The 18,056-nt window shown below is 35.7% G+C and overlaps 1 protein-coding gene across 5 annotated transcripts; it reads left to right on the forward strand.

The window, feature by feature from the left end:
• The first annotated feature begins 129 nt into the window (after window positions 1-129).
• On the forward strand, window positions 130-17,097 carry atad1b (ATPase family AAA domain containing 1b). Of its 5 annotated transcripts, none has more exons than XM_041268629.1 (10): window positions 130-313; window positions 5,916-6,103; window positions 7,277-7,375; window positions 8,315-8,435; window positions 8,923-9,123; window positions 9,986-10,092; window positions 11,441-11,530; window positions 12,583-12,633; window positions 12,926-13,062; window positions 15,319-17,097. In XM_041268629.1, exons 2-10 carry the CDS (start codon window positions 5,930-5,932, stop codon window positions 15,437-15,439), a joined length of 1,101 nt encoding a protein of 366 aa, XP_041124563.1. In that variant the 5' UTR covers window positions 130-313; window positions 5,916-5,929; the 3' UTR covers window positions 15,440-17,097. The 5 variants fall into 5 exon arrangements, with proteins under 5 accessions (XP_041124563.1, XP_041124560.1, XP_041124562.1 ...); XM_041268626.1 differs by lacking the exon at window positions 130-313 and adding an exon at window positions 4,648-4,742; XM_041268628.1 differs by lacking the exon at window positions 130-313 and adding an exon at window positions 4,663-4,737.
• The last annotated feature ends 959 nt before the right edge of the window (window positions 17,098-18,056 follow it).

Consider the following 18,056-nt stretch of genomic DNA (forward strand, 5'->3'; position numbering starts at 1 on the left):
GAGCCGTTCATATAAAACCTGTTCGCTGCTACATTGAGGGCGGAAGGACACAATCGCACCACAGGGAACTCTTTTCCCTGCCAAATGAAGGTCACGTGTTTCAATAATTTGGCAACTTTCCAATACAGTATTTTATTTTTTGTTTCGCGATAATTAGTTAACATTTGGGCATTTGCTGGATATGGTTTAAGTGATTTACCCATATAACTTTAACCACGTCTAAATTAAATGTTCGAGCATACAGTGCACTGCTTTTGCGTCATCCACATGAATGAAAACATTTTAGAGACATACTCTGAACAATGAGAGCCGGGTAAGTTATTAAAGTGCTTACGCACGCAAAAAAGTAAAAGCTGCCAGGCCGGGTAGCTAGCCAGGCGTGTCACCTTGCAGATAAAGGGAGGCATGTTTCAAGTATTTAGCAAAAAAAAAGAGCAAAACCCAGAAAAGCACAAACAAAGGAAATGTCTATATTATGAGGTTCTGTGATAGGTGGCTTGTTGAATGTTTGCATTTACTTTATTTCTTTGTAATTGTTGAACGACGTGGAAGCAAATGATTGTACCACAGCGCCACCTGGCAGATGTCAGTGGGACAAACTGGAAGTGGAACGGTGAACAGCTGCTGTGCTGAGTGTTCTGATGAGGTCCAGTCCAAATTACAATACAACCAAACCATAAAATCACTCCTGGTTAATGTCACGTCTGTTCATTACTTTCTCCCGGTGTTATATAACCGAAAAAAAACACACTTTTAGAAAGTTTACATGTAAGCATTGACATTTGACAAAGTAGCAGAATTTAGAACACTGAAATGTGCAAGCTTACAGCTTTATAGTATTTTTTATTTATAACAACTGTATGTCACAGTAAAGTATACGTATTGAAAATAATGTTATTAATGAACACTGTTGTAATCTAGTACTTTATTTTGTGTTTCTGTATTTTAACACTTACTTTGCCAGGCTTGTTGAACTCCTGATAAAGTAAACTCCGCTTATTGTCCCCTTATTTGCTTAGTTCTTTTGGAGTCATATTAAAGGGCTTAACTCTATATTAAAATAAAATTGGCAACATTTTAAGCAGATTCAGATTCCTTGATAAATTCCTTTAAGCCTGGCAGGAAGTTTTTCCCTATATGTTTATAGCAGAGTACTAACACACTTCTTACAGAAGAAGATATTATAATATATATATATATATATATATATATATATATATATATATATATATATATATATATATATATATATATATATATATATATATATATATATATATATATATAATCTCTTGACTATCCGAATATATTTTGGGCTATTTTTTATTCAATTTAATATATCATACAGATGTGTGTTTAAAGAACATAATATAGTTTTATATCATACGTGCATTATCTGTTTTAAATATTACTAATTCTAACCACATTCTATAAATAGTTTCATATGGATGTTCTCGCTTTTGAAGTCCCACTAGTGTCTGTTGCCTGTAGTCAGACAGAAATTAGGATTTCTCTACAAGCAGGGAGAAACGTCACTAAACTTTTTAGACTTGGAAATCCAACACTGGCATCTTCAAAATCCCTATCTAAATCAATTTGTCTATCCCAAATCAAAGAAGAAAAATCTGTTTGGCTTCAAAGGGCTATAACCTTCAAGTAAAGCACCAAAGGCCATCAGCATCGCTTTTGATTGGCTCCCGATAATTAGTACTTCTCTCCGCGTTGAATTTATTTACAATGTATTGGAACTACATTTCCTGTGCCATTAAACATTTCGTTCTGTTGACAAATTACAAAAACATGCTAATTGTATGATGACATTTCCTGCCTTGTCTATGCAGTTTCTCAGTACCAATCATTGACAATGAGAAAGCGAACAGCAAGAAATTTCATCAAACAATTAACACGTTTTTAACAGGTTCCTTTTCGTTTTAAGCAGTGCCAGTCTACAGCATGTTAAAGTGGGAATTTGGAAATACAGCTATCCAGAGAAACTTAAAGGGTTTGCCTACGTGATTTATTATTTACCATACTTAATAACTAATTCAGAAGGAAATTCTTGTTTCTGCAATCAGGACAGGTTCTAAACAAAACTCAGAAAAGATATTTAACACATTTCATCACCTTAATAGTAATAGTCTAATAGTAGAAAGTGGCTTTAACAAATCCTAGTATCTATTCATCACAGCACACTAATGATCCAAGCAGAAACTGCACTAGAAAAAGTATACTGAACAACTACCATGTCATATTAAATGGTAAGAAAAATATATATATATATATATATATATATATATATATATATATATATATATATATATACTCTATAATAAATATATAGATATATTCTAATAAAATTCATTGGAAAATTAATAAGTAACCGTTTAATAAATAGAAATATTGAGATATGTCATCTTTTCATACATGAAGGGCCTGGTTTGCAGATTGGACACTGGATGATAGCATAGAGATAGAGAGAGAGAGCAGGAAAAGTGGAAATCAAAGAGAGTAGATGTAGATCAAGAAAAGGGACTATATTTGCAGCAGTAATCAACAATAAAATAGAATCTCGGATATAATGTAATGACTATACCTGTTATGTACAAATGACATTACAAAGACAATAAGATAATTTATTCACAAAAAAGTTTTTGAAAGTATAAGAGTCCACTGAATATCACCACGAGTCTCTGTATTCACTTTCAATATGAATTAGATCAAATGCATTAGATCAAACATTAGATCAAACATTACCAAAGTGAAAATAAAAACAGAGATCTTCCCCATAGCGTTAATATATATGAATTAAAATGTTAAAATACAGAACAGTTTCTAATTTTCATCATACAACTAAGAACTTCCACAAGCAGAAGCATTTAAAGTGTATTACATTGAGAATATATTGTAATCCAGTTAACCACTGTTAAGTAACTACTTCAGTATGTGTAGTGGTGTACTATAAAGGTTAAAAGGAGAATTTTTCTCCTTTCCATTAACAGTAAAACATTAGAGGCAGCTATATCTGACTCAGACAGTTCTACAGCTGACCTACTAAGATCGAGACATGTCTAGACCTCCCCCATTGTTTTCTTAGCCACTTCAACCTACTCACTGGAGGGCTATTTCCACAACTAGAAGATCGTTCTTATCAGGACTATTTGGCAACCCAGCAAAATGAAGCTTAAAAATAACAAGCAAAACCATTCCCAGTCATTTTTTCCAATATTAAAGATAAATGTATTCTACATAACATAAGCAAACAGCACTTTGACTTTTGCTTGTGCATTCTAAACAGTATGTGTTTCAAACGATGATGAAAGAGTGGCGGTATTTAGATCCTAGATAATTAAAATAGAATAAGATTACTTATAAAAACAAATGATGAAGATTCCCTTGTGTTAATCTTACTGCTCTTGACATTGTCTACTGTGATGCTTTTTAGGGGAGCCAGTAAAAATGCGTTGTGCTATGTATAATATCGGAGCAAAAGCTCTTGAAACAAACTGAAGTTACAAAAGAGCAGTGGAACGGAAAACACTGCCTGATCTGCCATCAGAACTTTGATTTTTAAATTCAACTGAAGTGAAATTTCAAAAGAAATAAGAAAATACCTTACTTATACCTACAATATGTTCCTTATAGTCAAAAACCCTCATTATATTACTTGACTGCACTATTGTCACTGCACACAAAACTCCACTTAAAGGTTCTATAAGGTATTTTGGGTGTGTTATAGACTGTGTTATTTATAATGCATTGCAGACATTCCAAAAGAATAGATTTCTATTAAGTTTGATATGTCCTAAAATTACAATACATAATTTCCCTGTTCTATGGTTCGGGTCTATTGTAGGCCTATCAAGCTTACAATAATACAGGTTGCTATTAGGATCCGGGTTATATATATATATATATATATATATATATATATATATATATATATATATATATATATATATATATATATAACTTAATTTTCTTTGAATATATAACTTATATTAAACTGACTATTAAACTACTTTATTTAAAATAATATTTAGTCCAAGATTAGTGATAATCAGTGATTGTGAAACCATACATTTGAGATCTATGCACGATCAAGACAACAAGTTATGCATTAAATACCTACCATGACATTGATTCATTCATTGATGAAAATGTAAAACAAAAATGCTGCAGTTACCTTTCAAAAAGCATGTGTCAATATTTATTAATGCGTTATGACGTCGACTTGTATGGAAACAAAAAAAAAAAAAAAAAAAAACCGGCATATCACATGTTTTAATAAACTGAAGTACGTGAAGGACGGTAACAATTTGATCGAATAGAAACGTGCTGAGAGGAGTTGTATTAACACCAGCAGAATATGATAATCGTTGTATTCACACACACACACACACACACACACAGACAGATATCTAGATAGATAGACAGACAAACACCAAGCATGTTTTCCATATCTATAGGGGTTGAATTTATCCCGACAAATGCAGTATCAGGGTTGGAGGTCTATAGTTAAAAAATAAATAAATAAATAAATGTCAGTGTGCATCATCGTTCAAACCATCGCAATCACAACATGAACATATCTGATTCGTTGTGGAACTTTTGAGCTTGTTTCTTTGTTTCCAGTACTTCAGCGTACAGTGCACAGCCATACGTTTTTATTTTCTACTTCCTGGAATCTCGGTAGCGGCATTTTGGGTTTAGAGTTGAGTTGAGTTGAGGTGAGTTGAGGTGAGGTGAGTACGTTACACAATATTTGCAAGATTTTTACATTTATTAAATTAAAAAAAAAAAAAAAAAAACCTAAAAACAACAACAACAAAAAAAAACAACAATTGGTGCGATGACAATGAATATATATATCGTCAAAGGAAGCGTGGCTAATGCACATTTGGTAGTGGTGCACATTTTTATCTTGAATGAAGCCGAGAAGGTCATAGGTTTACCCCCTAAAATAAAACCGAAAGAGGAAAATCTGAAACCGTACAAAATTTACTATAAATTAGGTTTGTCAACACAAATGTAAATTATACTTATTTTGTTGCAACGAATGTAAGTTAGAATTGCATTATAGAAGAAATGATGTGGATAATTAATACAAGATGATACATATATAAATGAATATACCCTAAATATGTTAGTCGCATTTTGTAAACTATGTATGATTAACCTGTGTGTGTGTGTGTGTGATGCATATATGATGTAATGTTGTGCTAAACACAAAAGCCCATTCTGTCCTAGGACAAGCATTCATAAGTGATGACGTCTTGATCAATTAGACCAGACATTAAAACATGACAAAATACTTTGATCAGGGTAACGTGAACTTGTTTGGTTGGCTTCCATCATCAACCAGTTACATTAGGATATGCTTTGGTGATGGCCCTTTCTTGGATCTTAAGCATTGGATACACACACGAAAGCTGTGTCTGTGTGGACAGGCACCATTGCTCAGAACAGTTTCTCTTTAGCACACGTCTTTCGGTGATGTGCTTCGTGCCGCACACGTTCGGTATAAATATGAGGTACGAAAGTGTGCTGCCTGAGGTGTATGTGAAGGTATAGCTGAGCGTCAGCGGAAACACCCTCCTGCTACACCTCGCCTACACCGTCCAGCTCGGCTGTACCTGGGGAAACGCAGTGGATACGAAGCATTCATCTTCGATCATGCCCATTGTTTTTAAATATGAAACATGAAACGTGAAAGGAGCAACATGCCAGTAGGCACATGTTAACATACTGGAGGTAATCAAAACTACCACGTGTATATAATTATTCATTATCCAAAACTAGATTTCTTGTTATGCAGAACATTTTTGGTTGTTTCAAAACCTGAAACAGAAAAAATGAGACACATTTGTAACTCTCTTACTTGTCATTCAGAATAACGTCCCATCTTGGTCCTGCAGGTCCTTCAAAAGAGATGGTGCTTAAGGAGATCCCCACGGAGAATTTTACAAGACCCCTGGGTCGCAATGAAGTTATTGGTTTACTTTTTAGGTTAACGGTATTTGGCGCTGTAACCTATTTTACCATCAAATGGATGGTAGATGCTGTTGATCCCACAAGGAAGCAAAAAATGGAAGCACAGAAGCAGGTAAGAAGTATTTGTAGTTATGACCAAAGAGAGTTAATACAATGGGTTGTAGGGGCTTAAAACTCAGTTTAGCTTTTTTATTTTTATTTAAATATTATTAAAATGGCCATCCCGCATATGGGCCTTTATTTGCCAGGTTTAACCAGCCTTGAAATATTAAGAATCTTTCTTCTGATGACCCAGATATGAGAGGGAAAATCAGTAAAAGCACTGAACTGTTTTTTCCGGCACTAACGTACCACTAACGATTTTTAAATGCTGAAAATATATTGGCGGTATTTAATGTTAGTACTGCATTATCTGAATTCTGCTGCTCTTCCAGGATTAAGTATGGTAAGTGCACATTTGTACAAGTTTTGTTTGTATCTTAATTTTATTAATGTCATATTAAAATTGATAATACATTTCTTAATCATTAACACATTTGTGTTATTGTTTTTTTTTTTTTAACTGTCTGTTTTGTGACGTGTAAGATAAAAAAAACAAACATATTTCTTTATATGCCATGCTTAGGGGTGAATAATGATTAGATTAGCTGTAGTGATTGTGAGAGTAATGATTAGAAATGGAACCAGCAGAACAGATTGGTGAGCTAGTTGGTCCCCTAGTCTCTATCTGTATTTCAAATATGTTTATTTTTACCTTTTATTGTTGTGGAGGACGATTTGGCAGTCACTGTAGTTGCCCTTCTGTGTTCATTCATTTTTTAAAAGGAAAACATTGATGCAAGTTGATTGCAGTTTTCTAATGGGACAGTGTAGGTGCTGTGAAACTCAGGAAATAAAAAATGCAGCATAGGCTGAAACACTTACAGCTTGTTGCTGCAGAGTTGTTCTTGGCATGAGATGGGATGTCAGCGTGCTTCAGTTTTGTGTAAGATATAAAAGATAGAAAAGATTTCTGGCGGCGCTTCTGTATGGCACCACAGCCAAGCCATTGTTCAGCTCTTCTGAACCATGTTATACCATGTCTGAAGTAGTTTTTATGTATTTCAGAAGAATGTTATGCATTTATATAATGCATTACTTTATATAGGTCTACATGTTACTGTGGTTGAAATATTCAATGGGGATAGTATTTTATTTTTAAAGTCTACTGCCTCAGACTTTCATTTGTTTGATTAGCTTGTCAAAATGATTGTAATTTCTTTCAATTATTTTTTTTTTCTTACAGGCAGAAAAGCTTATGAAACAAATTGGTGTGAAGAATGTTAAGCTCTCAGAATATGAGATGAGCATTGCAGCCCATTTGGTAGACCCTCTGAATATGCAGGTAAAAACAGACCGATTTGAATAGGACAGTATCCAAGGGTCACTTTATTTTAAAGGACTCCTGATGCATCTTTATTATCACCCTCACCCGTTAACAATTCTAAATGAATGACATACAGTATAAAGTAATTTTATATAGTGTTGATTTTATGTAAGTTAGTTTTGTGCAGGTATTTGTTGCTAGGCATTCTTGTACAGTAAAATGCTTATAACAAAAGCCTGTGGCACTCCAGTGTGTACAGTGGCTCTCAAAAGTATTCACCCCCCTTGGACTTTTCCACATTTTATTGTGTTACAAGATGGAATCAAAATGGATTTAATAGGAGTTTTTGCCACATTAATTTGTAATTAATTGAGAACAATTTGTAGATTTTATTTTTCACTTTGACATTATGGACTTTTTTTGTGTTGATCAGTGGCAAAAACTTCTAATTAAACCTATTTTGATTCCATCTTGTAACACAATAAAATGTGGAAAAGTCCAAGGGGGGTGAATACTTTTGAGAGCCACTATACTTCTGAATAAACAAAGCAGTACTGTTGGTTTAAATGCTCTGTCTGGTTACGGGTGCTTAGCTGCTATGTATTTTATAACTAAGAAGATCCCTGAGCAAATGCCAGCATTAGTAAGTTTTGACAGTTGTGGATTATTGAGGAACACTCAAATGCTATGAATAAATTAAACAGCAGTTGCCCACTTTTCTACTCAAGGTCACTGTCACAGTCCTGTGTTTCCTACGTGTATTTGTTTTTCTTGTGAAATCCAAGTTGTTCAGTCACATAAGAGATAACTAGCTTCATGTGATCCTCTGTTGGTCATGCTTGCATTCTGTAGAATTGAGGCGGCAGAGCTGAAAGGTTGCAGTGTTGTAACTTCTGTAGAAATATTTGGTTAAAAAAACTCTTGACAGTAACTGAAGTGAATATGTACTGTTCTTAGATCACTTGGAGTGACATTGCTGGTCTGGATGATGTCATTACTGAACTGAAAGATACAGTTATACTTCCCATCCAGAAGAGGCATTTGTTTGAAGGCTCAAGACTGCTGCAGCCCCCAAAAGGTATGACAAGAGAGGCCAAAAGACGTCAGGGCAGGATTCGTTTCAGCAGCCAATCACACAAGTTCTATCCACCACAAGCACCTTTACCAGATTGTCTTCAGAACAGCTGGGAAGGCACATCAAAATCCATGACATATACAGAGGTAGTGACTAAGGACCAAACCCTGTTCTCTGAGACTGAGCGATGTCTGCTAAGCCAGAAGAGCTGTCCTTCTTGCAGAGCAGGCAGACTGAACTTTATATCCATCTACCGGAGCAAGTTCATTGCAGCTCACTTAGCCGTTTTGGAATAGAACATCTGCTGAACATTTTGAGCATTGCTCTATATGACACTTGGTAGTGATCTTATTATGTAGCTCCAAGTTTAATTCTCTCTCAGATGTAATCTACCACTGGTCTGAACTTTTCCTCTGGTATATGCAAAAAATGCATCCTACTCTAACAATGAGAGGAAATTTAATTTAGTCTTTGCCCTGCTGTTTTCCAGGTGTACTCCTGTATGGCCCCCCAGGCTGTGGTAAAACCCTGATTGCTAAAGCTACAGCCAAAGAAGCAGGCTTTCGCTTCATTAACCTGCAGCCCTCCACCCTGACTGACAAGTGGTACGGAGAATCTCAGAAACTCGCCGCTGCTGTTTTCTCACTGGCGATAAAACTGCAGCCTTCCATCATCTTCATCGATGAAATTGGTAATTACTTTTGTTTCTTCAACTATAAGACCAAATGGAAGACTTTCACTAAGCCATAGTAGAATGGGGATGTATGATGTACTGTTCCCTTGTTTGAACTGTCTCTTTATCCCTAAACTTGAGTCATCACTGACCAGTTGCAACCAGGAGCTGATTTTAATTAGTGTTTTACATTGTAGAATAATGTGCTACAAGTAAAATTATTGTCTAGTTGATACTAAAAAATACCTCGGTTGCAGAGGTTATATTAGTGGTTATACTTGTATGATAAGAGTGTACTGCGTAGTCTACATCATTGATGAAAATGAATATCAACTTGCCTACATATGAGGTTATTTTTTGTTGTATTGTTGAAAAAGAAACATGTTTGATAATGGACGTTTTTGTTTCAGAGCTCCCACTTTACAATTGCAGTTCACTGACTGACCACAGGAGTTCAGTCTTTATCCAATAAGATAAATATTTCTTTTTTTAATGAGCTAGTCCTCCAGTGTAACCTAGACATCATATTTAATATTAATTCTGGTTAATATGCACATACATGCATAACATTAGAAGCTTCAAATTTACCTGCCGAGACTGAAAAGTATTAAACACAGGGCTTATAGCAGCTGAATGTTTTGTCAGATGATTATGAAAGTTACATTGCTAATAAGTGCATGCATGTTAATGTACATTTTATTATATGCATATAGAGAAGTATGCATATCTAGGATCTATGGGGGTATGGGGATCCAAAGTGATTTATTTTTTTTTGGCTCCATATTTATGATAAAAATGTTAAGGTGTATGCTATGAATTGTAAGATGAGACTTGGTCTTGGTTTTTTTTGTGTGTTTTGTTTTTTTCTCTCTCCTTTTAGATTCTTTCTTGAGGAGCCGCTCTAGCTCTGACCATGAAGCCACTGCTATGATGAAAGCGCAGTTCATGAGTCTGTGGGATGGCCTGGATACAGATTACAACTGCCAGGTAGGCCTTTAATGTGTCAGCCTAACCTCCTGTAGACTTCCACTTTCATTTTTATAGGTTATGCATGTTTTTATTTTTTATTTTGAGTAATTCACTGTTTGTTACCGTAGCTCAGAAAGAACACTAAGAATCTGTGATTACAAGCAAATATACAGTACAATTTAAACCGTAAATACTGTGGATGTAGGTCTTGGTGATCTTTTGTATTATTGACATACTTGTTGTTCTGTAATTGTCCAGAATTATTCATTTATTTTAATATGTTTTTGACCTCCTTATTGTTTACAATTATTCTAACCATTATCCTTTAAGTTCCTAATTCCAAAGGACCGTGATTACCTTGCATATGTGCTAGCCCCATAGGAACAGTTTGAAGGAGGTGGGGCCACATTTGATTTGTACTCAAAAGTAGCTGTGAACTAGGATTCTTCTGATACACAGAACTTAATACTTTAAGTACTGGTAGTTAAATACATTGCTTTTAACCCTTTAGGGTCCAAGCTGTTTTTACCTGTTTTTTTTCACTGTTGTTAGGTTTATGCCTATAACTCTAACTATATAGGTTACAGGAACATGTCATACAAGAAATGAATGTGCACACACTAAGCATCCATTAAAAAAAAAAAGAGACTCACCCAGTTTAATACAGATAACAAAAATCACCAAAAAAGAGATACGCTTTTTAGAAAAAAACATTATTTATTGTTTATAAAATTTATTTTAGCATGGCCAGCTCAAATCTGACAGTGTACAGTAAACGTCAACATGTAGGGAACATGGACATTTTTTAACAAATTGGATAGTAAATAAAGGAATTATGGCCATATATACAAAAGGTACCAAAAGCAACCAAAAAAAGGTAACTGAAAAATGTGCAAAATAAAAACAAAAAGAACACTTTCAAATTATTTGTGCCAGGGAATCAAAGCCATTCAGTGTGGTGACAATGGCAGCCTAACAGCTAACTTGACGTGCATCTGATCCACAAACACGTCATCACGAAAAGCAGATATATATTTATTGGGAAATAGGTCCTTGTGCCTTCGATGTTGCCATTTGTCTTCTTTTTGGAAAGATTTTATCTGAAAATGTTTGTCTGAGGCAGGTCTGTCATATAGTGCAGCAGTACGTTATAAAACACTCTGATTCACAGATAGCTACTGACAGGCTCCAATGCCAAAAATACACAAACAGGACATTGTAAATCCCCAAGTCTACTCTTTCAAACTGTGACCTGCAAGCAGGGCTCTCTTACTGTGCCAGAGTAAAAAAGACTTAAAGGGCCAGATTTTTGGCTGGATTGTTAACATGGGGCAGACCCAGGTATTTCCACTGTTTTGTTTCCTAGGTTATAGTTATGGGAGCTACGAACCGTCCTCAGGATTTGGATTCTGCTATTCTAAGGAGGATGCCAACGAGGTTCCATATCAATCAGCCTGTAAGTCTACAGGGAGTACTCCGACTGCCTAACCAAGGAGGAAATAATTGTACTCCATCATGCAGCTGTTGCACGACTGTCTTTTTCTGATTGAGTCTGCATAGATGTGTGACAGTTGTACAACCTTTTCTGAACCCATGAGTTGCACAACCCTGTAAGAAAATAGGATTAGCTATATCTGTTGTTGTGATTTTTGACTAGTGCAATGATGGACCCCCTCAGTTAAACGGTGCTCATATTGGGCAGTAAATACAATAACAGAAATAGATCACTTTTAATATGACCTGCTATGGCCTATGCTAGTACTCCTAGAATCTTGTTGCTCATCTGGTTGTGATGCAGTGCATATTTTTTGGCATTACAAAGTAGCTATTTATGTATACCCTGTATCTTAGTTTGTAGGAATTGGGTTTTTATTACATATATATTTTTACAAATATATCTCAGCCAGTAGTAAATAATTTAGCCAATCTGTACCTTTTTAAAAAAAAAGGTAAAAAAAATAAAAAATTTAGTAGTGACCAATTTATTTTTACCCTGTTTCTCACAATTTGGAATGTCCAATTGTATTTAAGCTCGGCTCACCACTACCTCCGGTAGCGACAGACACACACACACGCTGTCCTCTGCAACGTGTGCCGTCAGTCGACCGCTTCTTTTCACTCTGCAGGCCTGCCATGCAGCCTGCCCAGAGCTGCAGCATCGGAGGACAATACAGCTCTGAGCAGCTTACATACAAGCCCACAGGCGCCCAGCCAGCCTACAGGGGTCGCTGGTGCACTGTGAGCCGAGGACACCCTGGCCAACCTAAGCCCCCCCTGCATGGGCGGCGCTCTGCCAATTCTGGAGCTCCTGTGCACGGTCGGCAGTGGAATAGCCTGAACTCGAACCAGAGACATCCAGGCTATAGGGCGCATCCTGAACTCCAGGCGGAGGGCCTTTACCGGATGCACCACTGGGGAGCCCCACCTGTACCTTTTGTTTCCAAAGGAAAAGAACACAGGCACTGCACTAGGCTTGCCCTCCAAAATTTATTTGTGTCTTCTTTACAGAACCACAGACAACGGGAGGAAATTCTCAAACTCATTTTAGAAAATGAAAATGTGAGTACAAGGTGTTTTTGTTTTTGCCTTGCTCTGTCTGTAAAGGCAATAGCTTATTTGGTTAAAGAATACACACTAGCTGTTTTAAGACTTTTGTTTAAATTAGTATATGTATGTTCTTTGTTTTGCAATAGTAAATACTGAAAAACTGAATAAATGGAACCTTGAAATGCAAATTCCAGATGTTCCCCTTCTTGGCCATTAAAAATGTAATGAATAAAAGTAGGCTTTGCAGATGTAAATCCTGATTGAACCATAGAATAATTTAGAAATCAACTTTACCCTTGTCTAGGTGGACACCCTTGTGGACCTACGTGAAGTTGCTAAGGATACAGATGGATTCTCAGGAAGTGACCTGAGAGAGATGTGCAGGGACTCTGCTCTGCTTTGTGTCAGAGACTACGTCCATAACAACACCAATGAAAGCAGGTAATGTGTAAAGAAAAAAAACATGCTATTGGACAGGTTACGCATCAAATTATTTTTTGGAAACTTACCTTAACCCTGTACAGGATGGCATTGTCCTGCCCTGAAAAACAACTCTGGATAATGCATAGGGGTGACGCACTATAACAAACAGAATGCCTTTCTTCTCCTAAAAAAAATGTTCGGTCGGTTTAATTCCTGGAAATAGAAAAAAAAACAAATCTCTCTGTTTAAATGTAATTTGAGATCAAAAGGTGAATGTGTACATTTCAAGGCCTGCACTTTGCTGGCTCAGCACTCATAAAACATTTGTTGCTGATAATGCTTTTTATGTTGAAGTGTTGCATTCTTGTAAGTAGCCCACTAGGTGTCAGCACGCATGTGAACAACTAATGTAAGAGTTCTTGGGAGGATCATTTTCATGGATAGAAACTTGTTTTTTTTAGTACTGAAGGGTTTTTAAGGTGGGTTTGTTGTGCAGAGACAGCATGATGCCTGCTTTTTTGGGGGCAACAACAGTTGTTGTTATTATTTAATATCTATTATTTTGTACATGTGCATAATCTAATAATCCCATATTGTAAGATAAACTGTAGCTATAATCTACCCCCAAAACATTCAACATTAATTATATTTAGTATAATTACAACAGCTATAAAAAGTTAGAACAAATATCTGTTTCAGTAAATGCATTGATAGACAAAGAGAAGTGGATGTGATACATTTTGTTGGACTAACTAAATAATAACACCGTGTAACAGATTTTTATTTATTTTTTTGTTCCTGGGTAGTAAGTGTTATTTCCTAATTGCTTATGCCTCAAAAGTATAGAAAATGGCCATTATTCCCCACAAACTTTGCTTTTGTGACCAGGACAGTGATATTTCAAAATATCACTATTTCCAATGGGAAAACTGGCAAATGTGTCTTTTTGTTCACATAAAGTCAGGAAAAAACAACATATGAATCCAAATTAACATGTATTTATACTAAAGTAATACAAAAATGACTACAAAAGATTTAGAAGTGAGTAGTTTTTCGAGATTTACGATTATACTGTATTTACAGATGATCACTCGGTACCATTAAGTAGCGATTAGCATTGACATTGCTTTCCAAGGGAGTGAGTGCACCAAAACCATGCCAGGAAAATGTGCCCACTAGAACCCTTTACTGTTGGAACCAAGCACACAGGGCTGTAGAGTTCTTTAGGTGGACACCAAACGTGCACTCGTCCGTTTGTCAAGAACATGGTGGAGGATGATACATCTGACCATATCACATTTCTCCACTGATCGGTAATGCATTGCCTGTGCTCTTTTCACCACTGGACTCGCAAACGTGCATTGCCAGACGTATCCCGCTCTGAGGAGTTCTCGGCGGACCATTTTTGATGAAACTGGCTGCTCTCTCCCCAGGTTGAAATTTGCAGTCAATTGATCTGCAGTTGTTCGCCTGTTTTGCCTTGCACTTCGAATTAATGCATGGATATCACGATCCTGGAGTATGCGCTTCCACCCACTATTGATGTCTTTCCCTCAGAGTTCCATCCCGACATCACTGTTACTTGTGAAACATCACCAAGTTCAGCTGTCTTGGTCACTGAAGCTCCTGCCAAACGTGCCCCAACAATCACCCCTATTTCAAAGTCACTGAGTTCTCCTCTTGCAGCCATGCTAGCCATAATTATAGGCAACCAGGCCTGTCCAGCATTTATATACTGCCGGGATGTTATTTGCTTAATTAACGCATGAGCCACACCTGTGTGGAAGCCCTTGCTTTCAATATACTTGGTGTCCCTCATTTACCCAGGTGTTTCCACTACCTGTATATTGTATATAAAAAAAAATAAACATAGTTGATCAGCCTGCTTCCAGTAGTGGTGACAGTCCTTGGGTCAGTTTCAGCTCTCAGTGAATCTATCAAAGCCACCACAGGTGTGGGTGACAGTCTTTAAAAGCCTGATACCTGCAAAAAAAACTTAAACCTGGTTAGCTGGGCTCCCATCTGTACAGTATTATTCCCATCATCAGTAGGGAAAACCTCAAGTAGATCAAGCAGGTTCTATCAGAGCCGTGCATCTCTGCCACATACACCTTTCACTATCAAAAGGTGCACCTTATGCAAGGGATGAAGGGTTTTAGGGTCACACGTGACAAAGTGTTGATGAGTGAAGTCCTGTTCTGATGTTAAATGTTTTGGCTGCATTATGCATCACCGTTTGTGTTATAACTTTTTTTATTATTATTTATTTTTTAGTGTTGAAGAAGATTTCGTCAGACCCATCACACAAGGTGACCTCCGAAAGGCAATAGAAAAGATGAAGAAATCGAAAACTGCAGGAGTTCAGGGTGTTCTGATGCATTCTGCCTTGGACTGAGTAGAACACCCATCAAAATATTATTCCCTGATCAGCAACCAGTGTACAGTTATTTATTTTATTTTATTTATTTTTTTTAAAGATGCTAATGAAAATAGCTGAGTACAGGCTAAATCAATTTCTGCCCTGAGAATGGGGTATATTCTTCCTGAAGATTTAGCTGTATAGATTTCTGAGTAGTAAGTTTCAATAAAAGAGAGAGTTCCAACAATACTTATAGGTAGATATTTAGGCCAACATCGCACCAAATTGTAATGTGTTCTTAGTCAAATATCTTAACACTACTTTTACTGAATTCACTGCAAACGCTTCAGTTAATCATGTAACTGAAACAATGAAAGGAAGTGTCCTCGGTTTTAAATACAATGTTTGGGTATAGTTCACTGTATATTTTGTTAAATTATGTTTGAGTAAAATTAGTACAAAATGTGGGGGTTTTGTTTTTTTGTAGCTTAAAATTGTTTAGTGTGTGAGGGGAAAAATACATATTAGCTAAAACTATAGAAACTCAAGTCCAAGTTGGTAAACATTTGGTTTATTGCCTTGTGTAATCACACTGAAGGCAGAAAACAAAACATATGCTATAGCTTTCTCAGAATTTATGATCAAGCATTTAAAGTTATGGATGAAAAGTAAATATAAGCAGTGTTCTAGCCATTATAAATATGTTCAAGTAAGTGAGCAATATTACATACGTCAATACAACCTGGCCAATTCCTATACAGAACATTAGTGTTTTTTATTTGATTTGCCTTGGTGTGATACCAAAAACTTGTACTCGGTGAGTTTCACTATGAGGAACTCCCAACAATACTGTCGGCCAGATAAGGATGTTCGCTCAGTTGAGACTAGTTTGTGAATTGTCACCGCTGGGGATCGCATAAGTTGACCAAGTTCATGTGTTTTTATGTCTTTGACCAGTCCAAATGTTTGTCATTGAATGTATTAAGTGTCTTGCCGTTTCTAAATTTAGCACTATTGGGTATTTAATAGTTATGGATGATTCAGTGAGCATTAATACGCAATTGTTCTTGAATGTTGCTCTTCGGTTTAGAAAAAAGAGGCAGTTGTAGGTTCTAAATATGGTTAAACTTAGCCATCTTTAAAAATAGTCTTTGCAGCATACAGTACCAATGAACTAAACTGCTAAAAAAAAAAAAAAAGCAGCAGCACTCAATTTGCACTAGAGTGTAAAGGTGTTTTACATATATTCTTGCAGGATTGGTAGTGTATTACTTACTGTATAGTTCCTGGGTGCTTTTGAATGAAGTGCAGTGTGATCAGTTATATACTGTATTATAAGAATTAATTACTGCTGGAAAATAAGTATTGTTTGTGTTTTCTAATTTGCTTTTTCTTTGTGGTATTACTGAATGTAGAGCAGTGTAACTGGTGTAAAACTTGCATCAGCCTAATAATTCATCGCATCATATTGTCTCTTGTTTCAACACGAAATGTATTTACATTTTTCAGGGGTACATTGGGGGAGGAGAATGTATATAAAATGTAAAAAAAAAAAATAAAGAACTGTCAATTTCATTGCACATTTAAACAGATTTTAATGGATAGCGATATGTAAAAAAAAAAAAAAAAGTTCATTTTTTATTTTCAGTCTGTATTATACTGCTGTGATAGTAATAAAACACAAATTAAACCCCTACTGTGTATGTTGTCCTTTTGCAGTTGAATTGTAGAAGTTAAATTGGAATGTGCTTTTACAATTTATTTGGGAAGTTCGGCTCAACTAATGGTCATAGAACAATGGTTTCTGTTTTTCATCTAGGCTGAAAAATGAGTCCAATGGCCCATCTGTATCATTGTCATTAGAACTAAAAAACATACAACACCAGATCATTTAGTATAAATTTTTATTTTAAAAACAAAATCATATTGTATAGGATATACAACACTGGTTTATATGATGAACACTTTAAAACTTGCTAAAAGGCTAATTTAAAGGCACAAGTTTGGAATTCAATACTTCAATAAATATGTTACACAAATAACATTTGGTACTGTTATGTTTTAATAATTAAACGGCTTGACAGCCATTTGGACTAACACAATATAAAGCCAATCTTTAATAACATTTGCACAGGCTTCTTCCTATCTATAGCACCCAAATAAAATGTTTTTCTAGATGCTGTACAGCAAGGAAACTGCACACTAGGTAACTTTTTCACAGCAATGTTCAGAACATTTGAGGTACTGCCGTTTATTTTGGTCCCTAAACCAGGCTTTTAACACTTAAAACTGGGTTTAGAAAAATAGGCACTTGATGAAGAGTGTGGGCTCTTGTCCTTTGCTGAGATTTTCAGCTGCATTACAATAAATGAAAGGCATTTCCTTCAGGTAGATGTTGATATTTGTTAGCAAAATTATTAAATGATCAAGTTTTTTTTTTATTTTTCTGAAATGTTCAATAATTATTTCTCCCTTTCCAGTTGTTGGTATTACAGAAGATTCAGGACAGTACAAAAGTGGGCTGTTCTCTAAATGCAGAACCCAACATTTCCTAAGCTGAAAAAAAATTGTCTTGGAAGAATGAATTGGCCAATACCTACAATATAAAATGTAGGTGGCTCCTTTAATGATAAACTGATTGAAAACCATTAGA

This window comes from Polyodon spathula, chromosome 13 (assembly GCF_017654505.1).
Source record: "Polyodon spathula isolate WHYD16114869_AA chromosome 13, ASM1765450v1, whole genome shotgun sequence".
NCBI lineage: Eukaryota > Metazoa > Chordata > Actinopteri > Acipenseriformes > Polyodontidae > Polyodon > Polyodon spathula.